Source organism: Myxocyprinus asiaticus, chromosome 40, assembly GCF_019703515.2.
Source record: "Myxocyprinus asiaticus isolate MX2 ecotype Aquarium Trade chromosome 40, UBuf_Myxa_2, whole genome shotgun sequence".
Taxonomy (NCBI): Eukaryota; Metazoa; Chordata; class Actinopteri; order Cypriniformes; family Catostomidae; genus Myxocyprinus; species Myxocyprinus asiaticus.
Window position 1 is genome coordinate 24810604 of NC_059383.1, and position 17232 is coordinate 24827835.

General features: G+C 35.0%; 1 protein-coding gene across 1 annotated transcript; it reads left to right on the top strand.

The window, feature by feature from the left end:
• The first annotated feature begins 33 nt into the window (after positions 1–33).
• xrra1 (X-ray radiation resistance associated 1) lies at positions 34–16689 on the top strand. The gene is made up of 18 exons (XM_051680520.1): positions 34–235; positions 922–1035; positions 1775–1929; positions 2074–2145; positions 2243–2315; positions 3583–3680; positions 4514–4662; positions 4947–5051; positions 5332–5504; positions 5597–5646; positions 5721–5852; positions 5965–6058; positions 14074–14192; positions 14351–14617; positions 14721–14868; positions 15448–15563; positions 15682–15787; positions 16352–16689. Exons 1-18 carry the CDS (start codon positions 139–141, stop codon positions 16510–16512), a joined length of 2229 nt encoding a protein of 742 aa, XP_051536480.1. The 5' UTR covers positions 34–138; the 3' UTR covers positions 16513–16689.
• Positions 16690–17232: the final 543 nt, after the last annotated feature.

Consider the following 17232-nt stretch of genomic DNA (forward strand, 5'->3'; position numbering starts at 1 on the left):
GTTGAAGCAAAGAATTGTGGGTTATGAGTGCCCACGAAGGATACGCCTCAGCATCCTCCGAATTCCCGTGAAAGAAGGTCGCATTCGAGTGCTGCATTCGAAGTGTCCTACTCGCTTTTCTGAAACGAGACAGCCTCGATGACGTATGCGGCCGGCAAATGCGACCTTCGGAGGTCGCATCCTTCCAAACCAGACACAGCCTTAGACGAACGCGTTCCAAAGCGGATTATCGACGGTATCAAAATGCAGCGGCTACAAAATCACTGGCATGTGCAACAGCTTCCAGTGTTATGCATTTTGTTGCTAACATTGTAGTTTCACTTAGTAAAATAGCTCTGGCTGAGCAAACGAAATCGTTGCGTATTGTGCAAATGCATTGTGGGATATGTAGTCCCGACCTAAAAAGGTCGGTTCTAGTTGTAAACTTCGCTTGTATTAAAGTAGCGGGGTCTTGAATAATACGTTCTTTCTAATTCACCCTTTTCTAATTGCATCCATTGAGTTAGAATGTCAACAGACTCGTTAAACATATTGAAAGTACTACATTTCCCAAATTGCTCAACTGTTGCTAGGATACATGTAACAGGCGACAGGTCACGTTTGTGAAAATATTCGGCTGCATATGCTGGGTTGCAGTTAATGTAAATTACTTTTCTTGAGTAACTTAATCTTTTTAGAGTTATTAAATTACACAATCTCTTTTAGGTGCCTAACGTTTTGTTTACTGTAACTTAAGTTTAGCAGAGTAAGTGTTGCACCTGTTAACGTCTGATCTGTCTTTAACCTAGCCTAGAGCTATCTAAATCTATAAAAACTTTTATGTCTGTCTGCAGAAAGAGAGCTTCTCAAACTAACAGTGTTTTCATTAGCCTTTCTTTTGTTCTGTTATAGCCTAATTGCCCACATCTTATTGAAGTCTAGGTGAACACTCATTGAAAGAAATGGCAGGATTGGGGATTTACAAACTTGATGATGGAGAAAGTTACCCTTCACATTGTTTCCCAATAAGATCATTCTTTCTTCCAAGAAACGAAGGTAGCTATTGTGGCACAAACGCTTCTGAATTCTTAGAATGTAACATTAAAGGAATATTCCGGGTTCAATACAAGTTAAGATCAATCGACAGCATTTGTGGCATAATATTGATTACCTTAAAAATTCATTTAGACTCGTCCCTCCTTTTATTTAAAAAACGCAAAACTGAAGTTACAGTGAGGCACTTACAATGGAAGTGAATGGGGCCCATTTTTGGAGAGTTTAAAAGTAGAAATGTGAAGCTTATTTTATAAAAGCACTTACACTAATTCTTCTGTTAAAACTTGTGGATTATTAGAGCTTTTAAGTTGTTTAAATTGTAATTTTTACAGTCATTGTAGGGTTTTAGGTTTTGTTGACATTGCATTGTCATGGCAACGGAGATGTAAAATTGGCTATAACTTTACACAGAAAAGGTTAGTTAGCAATTTTATCACACTAAAATCATGTTAACATATTAGATTATTTACGTCTTGTGGCTAAACTTTTGAAACAATCAGAATTTTAACATAAAAAAGTGGCACGCATTCACTTTTGTAAGTGCCTCACTGTAAACTAGATTTTTTCCTCTTTTTATTTTTAAAGAAAAGGAGGGATGAGTTTAAATTAATTTGAGGTAATCAATTTTATGCTACAAATACTGCTGATTGAGTGTAACTTTTATTGAATCCAGAACATTCCTTTAATAAAGGCAAATTTATTTAACACTGCACCTTGACCTTTTTATTTATTCTTAAAGGGGCAGGGTACTGGCTTGTAGCACACAGAAAAACACTGGAGGAGAGGATATCAAAAAGGAAAAAAGCTTCAGGGTCGAGTTTTGAAGTGCACTCTAAGAAACATGAACAGGGAAGGCCTGCAAGTGCTAGCAATACTTTAGATGCACAACTTCTGGTAAGAATGCTTAAACATTTGAAAGCATCAGTATTAACTAGGTCAGTCTTTGCTACTAAACAATGGAGCATTCATTTTAATCAAGTTCATTTAATAATTTCAAATGTGACAATGACATTGAAAATCTCTTCCACTATACCTCAGATTAAGCTTCATTGTGTAGAAAAGCCCTCTGACCTCTGTTCTGTTCACATCAGTGACCAGGGTTTGCAAACGGTAAGCCTCGTGCAAAAAAGAGCTCATTTGTCAGTTTTATTAATGTAATTACATTAATCACAAACTAACTTTCTTTCTTTCTTTCTTTCTTTCATAGGTCAAACATGAGGGTTTGGAAAACTTTGATAATATTGCTTACATAAATGCCTCTGATAACAGTTTAACTTTAGGTAAATACATATATACTATATGGAAATTGGTACTTTAATTCACCAAACTGGGATTCAGTTGATCACAAAGTATAGTCAGGACATCACTGATGTGAAAAACAGCACCATCACTATTTGAAAAAAAGTTATTTTTGGTCAAATCTAGACAGGCCCCATTTCCAGCAGCCATCACTACAACACCTTATCCTTGAGTAATTGTGCTAAATTGCTAATTTGGTACTAGACAATCACTTGCCATTATATCAAACACTGCTGAAAGCTATTTGGTTTGTGAAATGAAGCTTAACATTGTCTTTGTGTTTGTTTTTGAGTTACCACAGTATGCAATAGACTGGCATGTCTTAATGTCAATATTAGGTCAAAAATGTCAAAAAAGAAACCGCTTTCTCTAGAAACTCGTCAGTCAATCATTGTTTTGAGGAATGAAGGCTATATAATACTTGAAATTGCCAAAAAAACTGAAGATTTCATACAAAGGTGTACACTAAAGTCTTCAAAGACAAAGGACAACTGTCTCTAACAAAGACAGAAAGAGATGTGGAAGGCCACATGTACAACAAAACAAGAGGATAAGTACATCAGTGTCTCTAGTTTGAGAAATAGATGCCTCACATGTCCTCAGCTGACAGCTTCATTGAATTCTACCCGCTCAACACCAGTTTCATGTACAAAAGTAAAGAGAAGACTCAGGGGTGCAGGCCTTATGGGAAGAATTGCAAAGAAAAAGCCACTTTTGAAACAGAAAAACAAAAAGAAAATGTTAGAGTGGGCAAAGAAACACAGACATTGGACAACAGATAATTGGAAAAGAGTGTTATGGATCTTAACCCCATTGAGCTTTTGTGGGATCAGCTAGACTGTAAGGTGCGTGAGAAGTGCCTGACAAGACATCTATAGCAAGTGCTACAGGAAGCGTGGGGTGAAATGTCACCTGAGTATCTGGACAAACTGACAGCTAGAATGCCAAGGATCTGCAAAGCTGTCATTGCTGCATGTGGAGGATTTTTCTTTGAAGTAGTTTAAGAAGTTCTGAATTTTTTTTTCAAATTGTAATAGTCATTTTTCATGTTATTAATGTCCTGACTATATATTGTGACCAGCTGAATGCCACTTTGGTGAATAAAAGTACCAATTTCTTTCCATAGGACCAAAATCTGTACATTATTCCAAACTTTTGGCTGCCAGTGTATGTGTATATATATATATATATATTATATATATATATATTATTATTATTATTATTATAATTATTATTATATTTTTGTAGAAAATTTTAGCAGGTTTCCTGCATTGAGGGAATTGGAACTGTCACTGAATGGTCTTCAAACTTTGGAGGTTCATGCTGAAGATTTCCAAAAACTGGAGGTTAGTCTGCTTTTATATTGGGCTGTGATCATATTCTGCTCTTGAAGGCTTGAAGCAGAAGTTATTGAAAATATTGAGATGATTAAATACATTTTAAAGGAATAGTTCACCCAAAAATGAAAATAGTTTCTCATCATTTACTCACCCTCATGCCATGCCAGATGTGTTTGACTTTTTTCTGCAGAACACAAATTAAGATTTTTAGAAAAAACTCTCAGCTTTGTAGGTCCTTAAAATGCAAGTGAATGGTTACTAAAACTCTGAAACTCCAAGAAGTGCATAAAGGCAGCATACAAGTAATCCATACTACTCTAGTGGTTTAATCCATGTCTTCTGAAGCAATCTAATCGGTTTTGGGTGAGAACAGACCAAATTATAACACCTTTTTTCAACCTTGCCATTGCAGTCTCTAGGAACGATTATGGATTCAAGCTCTACTACATTTCCTAGTATTTGACTTATGCACAGAGTGCTAAATGGATCCCCAAGGAGACTGCTGATGTAAAGATTTCTAGTGAAAAAAAGAGTTATATTTTGGTCTGTTCTCATCTAAAACTAATTAGATCACTTCAGAAGACATGGTTTTAACCACAGAAGTCTTCTTGATTACTTTTATGCTGCCTTTCTGTGCAGTTTGGAGCTTCAGAGTTTTGGCCACCATTCACTTGCACTGAATGGATCTATAGAGCGGAGTTATTCTTCTAAAAATATTTGTTTGTGTTCTGCAGAAGAAAGAAAGTCATTCACATCTGAGATGGAACTAGGGTGAGTAAATGATGAGAGAGTTGAAATTTTTGGGTGAACTATTTCTTTAAGTGTTTCATTTGTTTCAGGTGTTGGACTTGTCCTTCAATAAAATAACAGGTGAAAGTATATTGAATCTAGGCCTGTTACCACGTCTGAAGGATCTTCATCTAACTGGAAACCAACTGCAGATGCTTCCACTCAATATGGCTGGCCCTTGTACCTGTCCTGAAGAAACGTAAATATGTATTGCTTTAGTTTCATTCTTTAATGAGTTTATCTGAATCGTAAATATCTTTAGAAATGCTGTGCTTATATTTTAGAAGAAAACAGTCTATTACCAGAGTGGTTTTAATGTTAACCAGTCTTGCCTATTTTAACTAATATAAAAGTATTTTCCCCTAAATATATGAAAACTTATTGGACGATTAGAATCCAGCTTTTACAGTTGCACTACATAAACTTTATATTGGTTTTGATGTTTGAAGTTACCCATTCACATAACATTTTCTTTTTTAACAGCACACACCAGTGTGTCTTACTATTTAAAACTCTGGAGGTTTTGATGCTTGATGACAACAAATTATCTTCCCCTGGAGTGTTTTTGAGCCTTGCTAATTTAAAAAGGTTAGTATTATCAAGAACTTGTCTTGTGACATTCAATTCAGTGTAGAGTATTGCATTCTACTTTTGTGAGACTGCCTCCTTGTGGCACAAACACAACATTGTTAAATTGTTCTGAAATTGTAATTAAACAATACTATAGTCCAAAGGAAAATACCAGAGTTGTTGCTGTTAATGTTTAGTAATTAGGGAACCATGTCTTGTTTTTTAAAAAGTTTAAACTTTAATAAATGGGTAAAATGCAAAAGAATAATGATTTATTCTTTCGTAACTCTGCATTTAGGCTTCACCATCTAAACCTACAAGGAAATTACATCTCAGGGGTCCCATTCTTAGAACAGATGGCAACACTACAAGATGCTCAGACAAGCATGATAGCACACAGCATCAAACAGAGGTCTGAGAGCATCGCTTCCCCTGTTCAGGAGGTCACATTGAATGGCAAGAGGATAAAGTGTTGGTATAATTAATTTTAAAAGGAAGGACAATTTTAGGTTTGGAAAACAAATTATTTATGTGTACATTTATTTCCTGTCCCTGCCAAGTAGACCCTGAAATTCTGATGAGCCAGCAAAAGTCTAGCGAAAGAACATACGATGTAAGATCTGGTCTCTTGTTTCTATTCTCCTATGTAGACTGCAGTATTCATATTAATTAACATGTCTCGAATAGGAGAACAAAGTATGTCTTACGACACATTCAGATCCCTCAAAATACTTTGATCAGACAAAGGAGGATGGATGCTCTGAAGATTTCTGCCTACCTTTCCCAGAACTTCGTCATCTGAATTTGGCCAACAATGAGGTTTGTTTATTGTCTGCTCTCTGCTTTTGGAAAAGAAGCGTTTGATTTGCTACGAACACAGACAGTAGAATGAAGTCATTGACAACAGGACTCTTTGCTTTTTTTTCCATAGATAGCTGAGGAAGAAGCATTGTTGCCTGTGGCATTGTTTCCAAAGCTCAGTGAGCTTGTTATTCACTCAAACCCCTTGACAACACAGAGAAGTGGTAAGTTTGCTGACTCTCAGACAGACAGTATTTTAAATGCTCATTGTTAGGACATTAAACTGACTTAAATGAATCCTCCCCATCCTAAATGTGTATGACTTTCTTTCATCTGCAGAACACAAACAAAGATTTTTTAGAAGAATATCTCAGCTTTGTTGGTCCTTACAATGCAAGTGAATGGTAGCCTAAACTTTGAAGCACAAAAAGGCAGCATAAAAGTAATCCATACGACTCCAGTGGTTCAATCCATATATTCAGAAGTGATATGATAGGTGTGGGTGAGAAATAGATCAATATTTAAGTCTTTTTATATATATATATATATATATATATATATATATATATATATATATATATATATATATATATATATATATATATATATATAAATCTCCACTTTTACTTTCACTTTATTTTATATTCTCAAAGTGAAAGTGAAAGTGTAGATTTATAGTATTAAAAAAAAAAAGGATTTAACCACTGGATTCGTATGGATTACTTTTATGCTGTCTTCATGTGATTTTTGGAACTTTAAAGGTCTGGTCACCATTAACTTGCATTGTAAGGACCAACACAGCTGAGATATTCTTAAAATCTCCATTTGCGTTCTGCAGAAGAAAGAAAGTCATACACTTCTGGGATGGCATGAGGGTGAGTAACTGATGAGATAATGTTCATGTTTTGGGGGAAACTATCCCTTTAATGTTAATTTATAATCACACTATTGTTTATTGTTAGTTCATGTCAGTTCTAAATGATGTTACATTACTTCATTTTATTATAAAAAAATTATTTGTATATGTCGAAATTAACATAAGCCAAGATTTAAAAATGCTGTAAAAGTATTGTTCGTTCTTAGTTCATGTTAACTATCGTGTAATGTTAATGTGCAGTATACACAACCTTTTTGCAAATACATTTACAGATACATTGAATAAAAAGTAATCAAACAATGCTTCCATAGATAGACTATCATGCACTTTCTCAGCTGCTCCTAAACAAACCTACTTTTCTTCAATAAACATTAAACAAAAACAAAAAAAGTATAGTTTTATATTTAATAGTATCTGATGCGTATATTACTCCATGTTGCTATACAGTAATTTACTTTAATGGTAGGGCCTAATTGAACTTCACGTTCTTGTGGATGAAACATAGTGCATTTGTGACTAAGGGATAGGCCTGTCACGTTAATTACGTTATCGACTTATAGTACGATATGGACATGACCTCGATAATTTTTACTGACCTCGATATTGCCCATTGTGTTTACATGTTTGTCTGTTTACATAAGAATGAATGTCACCAACATTTTCAACTCCGCTTTTGTACGTCCTTCTCCCTCTCCCTCTCTCGTGCAGCAGCGCTTGTTGAATTTGGTGTGAGTGCGTGAAGTGGACACATTTTTGTCGACATGTGAATGTCATTGTACTGCGCCTGTGTTAAGAGAGCGATGCGATAAAACTATCCTGCCTATTTATAAACAACAAAGCTGTCAAAGATGCAAGCGCATAACGTCGGAGTGATCCAGGTTTGCAGCCTTTCATATCGTGGTGCTCCGGCATAAGTCATTATACAACACCTTTGATAAGAACTGCAGAAATAGCAAAAATGCTTTGTGTAATGCTACCTGCTGCAGGATGAAGAAAAACTTTTAAACACCAGTTACATCTCTCATCTCCATCTCTCTGGAGCTCTTTCTGACCTATACAGGCATTCTCTGCATGTGAATCAGCCAATTTTAATATGTAATAATATACAAACATAAAAATAAAATAGTAATATAAACACTATAGTATTATTAACAATATACATAAAATGAAAATATATTATCTGTCTTTAAAATAAATGGGTCAGTCAAAAATAAGGTTCTCCATAATGAAAATGGAAATCTAAAAAAAATAAAAGTCTTAGAACTGTAATACTATACTCTAAATTGGTTTCACGTGGTTTTGAACATACCAAACATTTTGACTTCATCCGAATATGTTATTCAATAACTAAAATGTCAGGTTGTACAACCATCAAGTAAAAAGTAGTATCCTATTTTCCTTACACCTGATTCAATTTTTTACAAATATTTTATTATTTAAATAGAATTTTTTTTTAGGTAAAAGTAATAAAAAAAAATACTATACATTTTTATGTCATGAATATTATGATTTTTATGGTGGGTTGTTCCATCTGACATTTGATATCCTGCTGGGACATGCCAAATGTCTCTATGTTTTTTCAGGGATGTAAGACATGTTTCTAGAGAGGACATGTTAGGTGTAAAGGTGTGGGGCTGTTGATTAATTTTCATATGATGATAAATCTTAAGTCTTGATAAAAGTTCACAGTAATGTTATTTGTCAACTACCCACATACCGTATTAAATAAACAGGGTACTTTTTCAGGATTCGTTAGAATTTTAATGCATTTTGTTAAGATTAAACAGCCATTTTTACTGCTAATTTTAGCTGTTTGTTTTTTAGCAAAACAAAACAAAAAATTTAATTTTTCTGTCTGGACAAGCAACTTTTTTTATTCGGACAAGTGAATGACCAATTTACTTGTCCAAAGGACAAGCACATCACAATGCTTAATGTCGAGCCCTGTGTTTTAATAGGTGTTTTTCCCGACGACTGCATAATTTCAGGCAGAAAGTTTGGAAGAATATGTCCAAATGGACTTGGTTTCAAAGCCGCATTCCACAGCTCCGGTGTGGGAACATTTTGGCTTTAAGCTGAATGAGAGCCCATTAATGTGAATGAGCCAGTATGTCGACTTTGTTTAAAAACAGTGGCAACGAAAAGTGGCAATACAACTAACCTAAAAACTCATCTAAAATATAACCATCCCATCCAGTTTTCCGATCTGGGAACAAAAACTGCAGTTGGAGATGGAGAGGGACCTTCCCAACTTAAATTTTGTTTGACATTCCAATTCCAATGTCTGAGTATTCTTAAGAATTAAAAGTTCATTGCTCTTTGAAAGGCTGCAATTGCATTATTATGCTATTATGTTATCATTATATCAGTGGCATAAAATGGTTTTAAAATGACAATAAAATCCTTTATCGCAATTATTTCTGGGACAATATTTTGTCCAACAAAAGTAGTTATCGTGACAGGCCTACTAAGGTGTTCGTTTCTTACAACAGAATATTTTAAAGAGAAACATGAATTGATTATAGTTTTATTATTCATTATTCTTTATAATTTAATTAGGCCTATATATATACCAAACATTTTATAACAAGCCTTTACATAACGTGAGGGTCTTCATCTTATTTTCATTTCAAATAACTATGACAAAATTCTCTCTCTCTCGCGCTCTCTCTCTCTCTCTCTCTCTCTCTCACTCTCTATCTCTCTGTGAGTGAATTGTGCCTGCTGTGGTTTCTTTTTTCTAATTTTCTTTTCTATGTTGTATGGTATTGTTAATAACTTTGGATACTATAGTTAGGTTGAACAAAGTTTATCGGAGATTAGGGTGTTAATAACCAGTGTTCACTGGAGAGCATGTTGGCTCACAGCCACGGTGGTGGTTTGGATTCACTCACGCGTCGGTAGTGTCTGCGGGGAATGTAGAAGAATTCAATAGCTCTTGGAGATGTGGTCGGCCATAAATGTGTTTTGGCTGCCTCAAGAATGAACAGTGCAATTGTTTTGTTCTTAAGCACTGTAGAAAAGTCAACAAGCCACGTGATAAGATGCATGGATTGATGTTTTCAGACACGGAGGCAACGGAGATTCATCCTCCGCCACCCAGATTGAGGCGACTCACTACGCCACCACAAGGACTTCGAGCGCATTGGGAATTGGGCATTCCAAATTGGGGAGACAAAGAAAAAAAAAAAGGTGTACAAATTGTTGATTATTTTCCAGATGTTGAAGTCACTAATATTCCCATGAGTGAAGGACGTTTCACAGACAAAGAGGTGTATCGTTTGAAGAAGATTGTCACCAAGGTACAAAACCAGCTGAGTAACAGTGATAGTGAAGCAGCTTAGTCTCTTGGCCTTTTGTTGGCTGTCTCCTTTTCTGTGTTTTATGGTTACTTTCTTTCTATGAAATGGATTAAATTTGCATTGCTTCTCTAAATGTGAATGGAGCCAGGGATGTGGAGAAAAAAAGAGAGGGTATATATGAGTTAATGAGACAGAAATTAATTGATGTGTTATTTGTGCAAGAAACACACAGCAATGACAAAAATGCTGAGTGGATTAAAGAATGGGACGGTTGATCATTCTTAAGCCATAACACTTACCTTAGTGGAGGTGTTGCTATTTTGTTTGCTAAAAGTGTTGTTCCTTGTTCAGTTAAAATGGAGGAGGTCCTAAAAGGAAGACTTCTGGAAGTTGTTGTAGAGTTTGAAAATTATATCTTTGTTTTTATGTGTTGTTATGCCTCAACTTTTCCATCACAAATAATGAGTTTTTTAGATACACTTCATGCAACTTTTGAAGGATGTAATAGTGAAGATTATCTTTTTCTTGGCAGAGATTTTAACTGTGCAGAAAAAAAAATATAGACAGGAATCACATCGAGCCACATATGCCCTCTTGCAGATGACTCATTCAACTAATTGAAACACATGTTAATGAGTTACGTGATGTATGGATAAACTTTCATAAAGATTCAAAACAATATACATGGGTACATGCTCATGATAATTTACTATCATTAGCAAGGTTAGACAGGTTTTATGTTTTTAAACATCAACTGGGTTTAAAAAAAATAAATAAAAAAATTATCTTGTTGGATTTTCAGATCACAGCTTAGAAGGGTGTATAATTACTCTTAACTCTCTTAAACCAAACTTTGATAAATGATGTACAGTTTAAAGACATTTTGGAAGGTTTTTGGGAGAATTTTAAAATAGAGAAGAATAATTTCCTTTCATTACAAAAGTGGTGGGACTTTGGGAAAACACAAACAATACAGTTGTGTCAACAATACACTCATAATGTGACCAAAGATTTGGCAAGATCTACACGATTTTTAGAGGCTGAAATTATGAGACTCCAGGATTTGGCACAGTCCAATGGAAATTAAGACCATGTTGATACTTTTAAGTCCAAAAAAATCAGCTTTATCTGACCTGCTGGGGTTGAAGGCACAGGGAGCACTGATAAGATCACACTTTCAAAATTTAAATCAGATGGATGCCCCATCCAAATTTTTCTTTGGGTTAGAAAAGAAAAATGGTCAACAGCACTTAATTAATATTTTAAAATCTTTTTTTTCTTTCAGACCCGAATGAAATATGCAAAAGAGCAGCATATGTTTTTGTAAAACTATATAAGAGTGAGTCCAAAAAAGATCATTTTGTTGAACAACACTTTTTTGGAGAATTAACTATAAAATTTCTGAAAATTATAATGTAGCACTTAATAAGCCTATAGTTCTGGGAGAGTTACATAAAGCTTTTCAAAACATGGAGTGTGGAAAAGTCTCTGGAATTGACGGACTTCCATTTGAGTTTGATAAGTCTTATTGATCCATCATAGGAGAGGATCTGCTGGCAGTCCTTCATAGTAGTTTACTTGAAGGGTGTTTACCATTGAGCTGTCAAAGAGCGATACTCACTCCTTTGCCAAAAAAGGGTGACTAAACTGATATAAAAAGTTGGCGACCCATGTCTTTGCTTTGCTTTGCTGTGATTATAAATTACTCTCGAAAGTGCTAGCCACAAGACTAGGAAGGGTTTTGGTAGAAGTCAGTCCATCCTGATCAGTCCTATTGTGTGCCTGGCAGGTCAATATTTGATAACATTTTATCAGTTAGAGATTTGTTTGAAATATCCAAAGTGCATAGTCTGAAACCTGGCTTGATCTCCATAGATCAAGAGAAAGCTTTTGATCGCATTGAACGTCAATATTTTTGGAAATTTTGAGTGTTTTTGGTTTTAGCTCTGATTTTAGTAACAAAATTAAAACTCTATATTGTGACATTGAGAGTGTGTTGAAGATTAATGGTTGCTTATGTGCTCCTTTTAAAGTTGGCCATGGAATTAGACGAGGATGCTCTTTGTCAGGTATGCTTTATGCATTAGAAATAGAACCCTTTCTACACACGTTGAGAACAGAATTACAAGGATTAACAATACCAAAATGTGAAAATGCTTTTAATTGATCATCTTATGCTGATGATGTAGTTGTAATGATTAAGGGGCAGGATGATGTGCAGACATTAATAAATGTATCAAAAGAATTTGAACATATCTCTTCTGCAAAAAATTAATTGGAGAAAAAGTGAAGCAGTTTTGGTTGGAAAGTGGAAGGACAGAGCACCAGATCTCTCTGGTGGCTTAATCTGGAAAAGAGATGGGATAAAGTATTTGGGAGTGTATTTGGGGGATGAAGCCATTGTTCAGAAAAATTGGGAAGAAAATAAAAGGGCGTTTAGACAGATGGAAGTGGTTTGTACCAGCAATGTAATACAGAGGTCATAAATAACCTTGTGGCATCTTTCCTGTGGCATCAGTTGACTTGTGTTGACACACCATCCTATTAATTGGCAAAAATACAATCAATTTTTTTTTGGGGGGGGGGGGGTAAATTTCATTGGGTGGTACATAATATTTTGTACTTACCAAAAGAAGAAGGTGGGTTGGGCCTTGTACACTTGCAAAGCAGGACTGCTGCCTTTCGTTTGCAATTTCTACAAAGATTTCTCACAGGTTCAGAGGATTTGAGCTGAAGACCTGTGACCAGTGTTATATTGAAGTATTTTCAAGGGGTGGATTTGGACAAAACCTTGTTTTGATGGACCCCCTTAAGATTGACACTTCTTGCTTACCTATTTTTTACCACAACCTTTTTAATGTATGGAGTTTTTTATGTAAAAAGGACTGAGATCAAATACTCTGTATTTTTGGTTTTTTGGAAGAACAGCTGATAAATGGTGCACGCCTGGATACAGTGAGTGCGAGTAAAACACTGACTGAATTCTTCCTAATATCTGGAATTACAACTTTACAAAGGTTGATTAATTTATCGAGGTCTGGATTCAGAAATGTTGAAGAAGTGGCTATACATTTAAGAATGAAATCTGTACAAACTGTCACTCAAATATGACAGAGACTGCAATCTGCTCTCACAACTGTGAAAACTGGTAAGCTCACTGATTACTGTGAGGGAACTGTCTTTCCCAATGATAAGGACCGTTTTTCTACACTGTTTCTATCTCCAAATCTAAATGATCATTCAGGAATTTTTTGGGAATCTAAAAACATATGTTTAGATTTTAATTATGTCAGTGGTAAACAGTTGTACGTGGCTTGTGTGAAAACGTTTAACAAAAAAGGGTTACACAATATAATTGATACACCATGGCGTGTTGTACTGGGACTAAGTGAGGATGTCAGACCAGAGTGGAGAGCACTTATATAAGCCACCATTAACCAAAAGATCGGCTGATATTCAGTGGAGCGTTTTACATGGGATAATTGCTGTAAATGCTTTAATTTCTGTATTAAATCCTGGTATAAGCCAAGAATGTCCTTTTTGTTTTGAAAGAGAGACTGTTTCCCATTGTTTTATGCACTGTTTTAGGTTAATGCCTTTGTTTGAGTCTTTTTTTATTGTTTTAATTAAGATTTTCAGTACAGATTTTTATTTTGAGTTTTAAATATGTTCAAAGAAGACGTGGTGAATGTCAATTGTTGAACTCTTGGGTAAAGCAAAAATGTCCATATATATCAGTAGAAAGAACCAGATTGAACAGAGAGGTGATCATGAGGTTGTAAGTGTATTTACTGTTATGATCAAATCCAGAATTTTAGTGGACATTCGTTTTTATAAAACAATGAACAATCTTGTAATCTTTGAAAGTATATGGTGTCACAGAGGAGCTTTGTGCTCTGTTGTGAATGATGAACTTATCTTTGTGCATTGTTTGTAATATTTTAACTATTTTGAATTTATCACCCTATTTATTGTGAACCATTGTTTATAGAATATTTGTAAATGTTTTTGAAAATTCAAAATAAAATTCTCTCTCTCTCTCTGTTATTTTTCAATACAGGTGATCCCCCCATATTGACCTGTTTTCTCCAAGACAAACTGGGTATTAAGATAAAACGCAAAAAGACAACTGATCTTGTTAAGCCACATATTACACTCCCTTTCCATCGTGAACGAAAGGTGGCACAAATGCAATATGTTATTAGAATATTAGTTTTATATATCATAGTTAGTACAGTTTAGCTCACAAATTCTTGGTCGTTTTCATAGAAAGTCTTTTAAGAAGCAATTTACTATCTCAAGCATAATTTTATTTTTCTGCAACTTGCATTTTTCAGGTGAAAACTAAAATTCCAGAAGTACCAAATGTTCCTTTGATCATGGCGAATCGACAAACTTCTGAACAGCTCTGCATAGAGAAACATACTCGAGAAGATAGTCCTCGACCCCCAGAGTATGGATCAACTCATGTATTTGGCTTCTCGTCTCAAACAAGCATTGAAGAAGAGGATGACATTGCCATAGGCGATGAGCACTTAGAAATGGCGAGTGCAGACCTATCCTGTGAGGCTAATCAAAATGCAGAGTCGTTCTTTGTGACAGAGGTAATTTTATTGCACTTAAAGTCATAAGTCTATGCTTTACTCTTTATGAAGACTTGTAGGAGATATTTGTTAAAAAACATTTTTATTTTATTTAATTTTTCAGGTTCATGGTCTACATGAATCTGAGTGTCAGGAAGAACAACATGATGAAACCAGCCTGATGATGAAAAAAAACTGTAAAGTATGTCCAAAGAAACTCACTGGCTATGAAATCTTACTTGATGAAACACCTGAGCTAGAAATGTTTTCTGGTAAGATTGTTTTTTTTTTTTTAAACCTGGTGTACACTTTTTGACCTATAGAGTTTTTCAGTCATGACGTCACTTTATAGGCCAACCCGGAAAACTATTTCAGCATAGGTTCCTGCAGGAATTTCCAATGGGTTTTTAGAAAAGTGGTGTTCGCTCACACCTCAAATGGGAATACTGAAACTGTGATGTAAATTGCTAAATAATGGCTATAACTACCACAAGGATTTAAGATATGGACAATCATTGCAGTCCTTATGTAGCAACTTGCTAGCAATTTACATAAAAAAACAGTGGTTTCAATATTCATGTTTGAGGTATGACTGTGTTTTTTATGTATGTTTGTCATTTATATTGTAGAACAAAATATAAAAGTATCTTCAAGTAATGTAAAGTAACCAGAGACTTTATTTTTCTCATTAATTGAAAATCTCTTTTCCAAAAACCCTAAGGAAAATTCCGGAAGGAACCCTTTGCTCAATTCTCTTCCGGGTTTTAGGACTAAAAACTGAACAGCTCTACAGCTTTGCTTGAATTAATGCTATTTGCTTGTGTTGTAATTACAAGATTTTCATGACATAGGAATTCAGCATGCCGTTAGTGTTTTGGAGCACACACTCAAGAATCTGCTTGTGTACAGAGATTCAAAAGCGAATCTTGACCGTCCTCAGAAACCGTACACTGAAAGAAAGAAAAAGGTCAGAGGTCATTAATCATGTGCACAATTAAGCTCTAAACCCAGTAAGGTACGAATTGCATTTACTGAATGCTGAGTTGTCCATCATTACTAACATAGCAGAAACATTCTTTTTGCAGATTAGAAATTTGCCACCTCTGGGACCAAAGAAGACAAAAGGAGAAAAAGTTGAGGAAATCCTCACCCAAATAAAGGAGACCAAAACAATCAGCAAAGCTCCCTTAGGTAACAAGAACAACCTATCTCATTTTAATGCAGGATTTGTTTTAAAATGTCCTTAGCCGCATAGGCCTACTTAATTAAAAGACTCATTCCAAAAGGGTGGAATCCAGTGTAATTAAGTACTCTAAGTACTTCAGCATTAATGACAGCACGAAATATTTTCCAACTGAGCAGTAAATACATTTGACCAGTAACTAGCACAAACTAACATATTTTTCAAGATATACAGGCCAACTAACTAGCATACTGCAGAGATGTAATAGTGGTTGTGCAGCACTCTGTTTACTTGGAAATGCTCTGTTTGGCTCTGCAGCTGTTCCCCTATTATTTCAACACTTCACAGTAGTGTATCGCTATTGTGTTTGGCTGTGCGGCATTCATGAGCCTCGGTGGACTTATTGTGGATGTTCCATCTTGGGAAACTCCAAGCCACTTTTTATAGCTATAGAATAATACTGTATTTTATACGTAAAGTTGCAGCATTCATTCCGTTTTCTTCTGACGTTTTTATGCCATGACCTTTTCCAAGTACTCACTGTTGTAAAGCTTTATATATTCTCTATTCAGATTATGTCCTCAACAAAAGGAATGATGCTTGTAAGAGAGAATATGAGGAAGCACTGACTTTGCTGAAGGACATGAAGAGGAGATACAGGATGACCCATCTTAAAACAGTGGAACAAGCAGCACAGCTTGAGACTGAGAAGACCTGGAATAATCTGAACTAGCAGGTGCTTTACATTCTGCTTCTTTTTTCATGAATCAGTTTGTTACAGTTTACATTTCTTGGATTTTGCAACAAAACACTGTTTAAAAAGACCAGTATATGTTATCAAGATGGCAAAAGAGAAACTGTGATTTTTTTTGTTTTGTTTTGATTGCAAATAAATAGTATTTGTCTTATTAACCAAATTTTTTGCTGTATTGTGTTTGTGTCAAATTTATTTTGATTATGTGCATTAGAGGGTATTCCCTTGAAGAAAGATTTATTCATCTAAAAGTGGAGAGTGTGACCAAATAACATGAAATTTGTTTTAGGTTAATGCCTATTGGGGAATGTTGTCACAAAAGTTCAACGTGTGTTCAATGAACTGAATCTTTTTTCCTGGGCGAAATGACGGTGAAAATGTTCAATAGCTTGTTTTTAGTCAAGACTTTAAGGTGTGTGTGTATACAGAAATGGACATTCAAAAATTAACCTATCCCCAGAAATAGGCCTGTTCACTGGAGTAAAAAGTGTGACAAACTACCCCGGTTTCCCCTATCTATAGTAGAATAGAAGTCTGTATTTTTTGCACTTAAATATTTTGCGGTGTCAAATGAATTTTTAGAAGTATTAACATGCCATGTTGTGTCTCAATTAATATGAAATCATAAAATATGAATGCATAAATCTTATAAAATAATGAAATGCTACTGAAATTAGTTTTAGATAGAGCATGTCAACC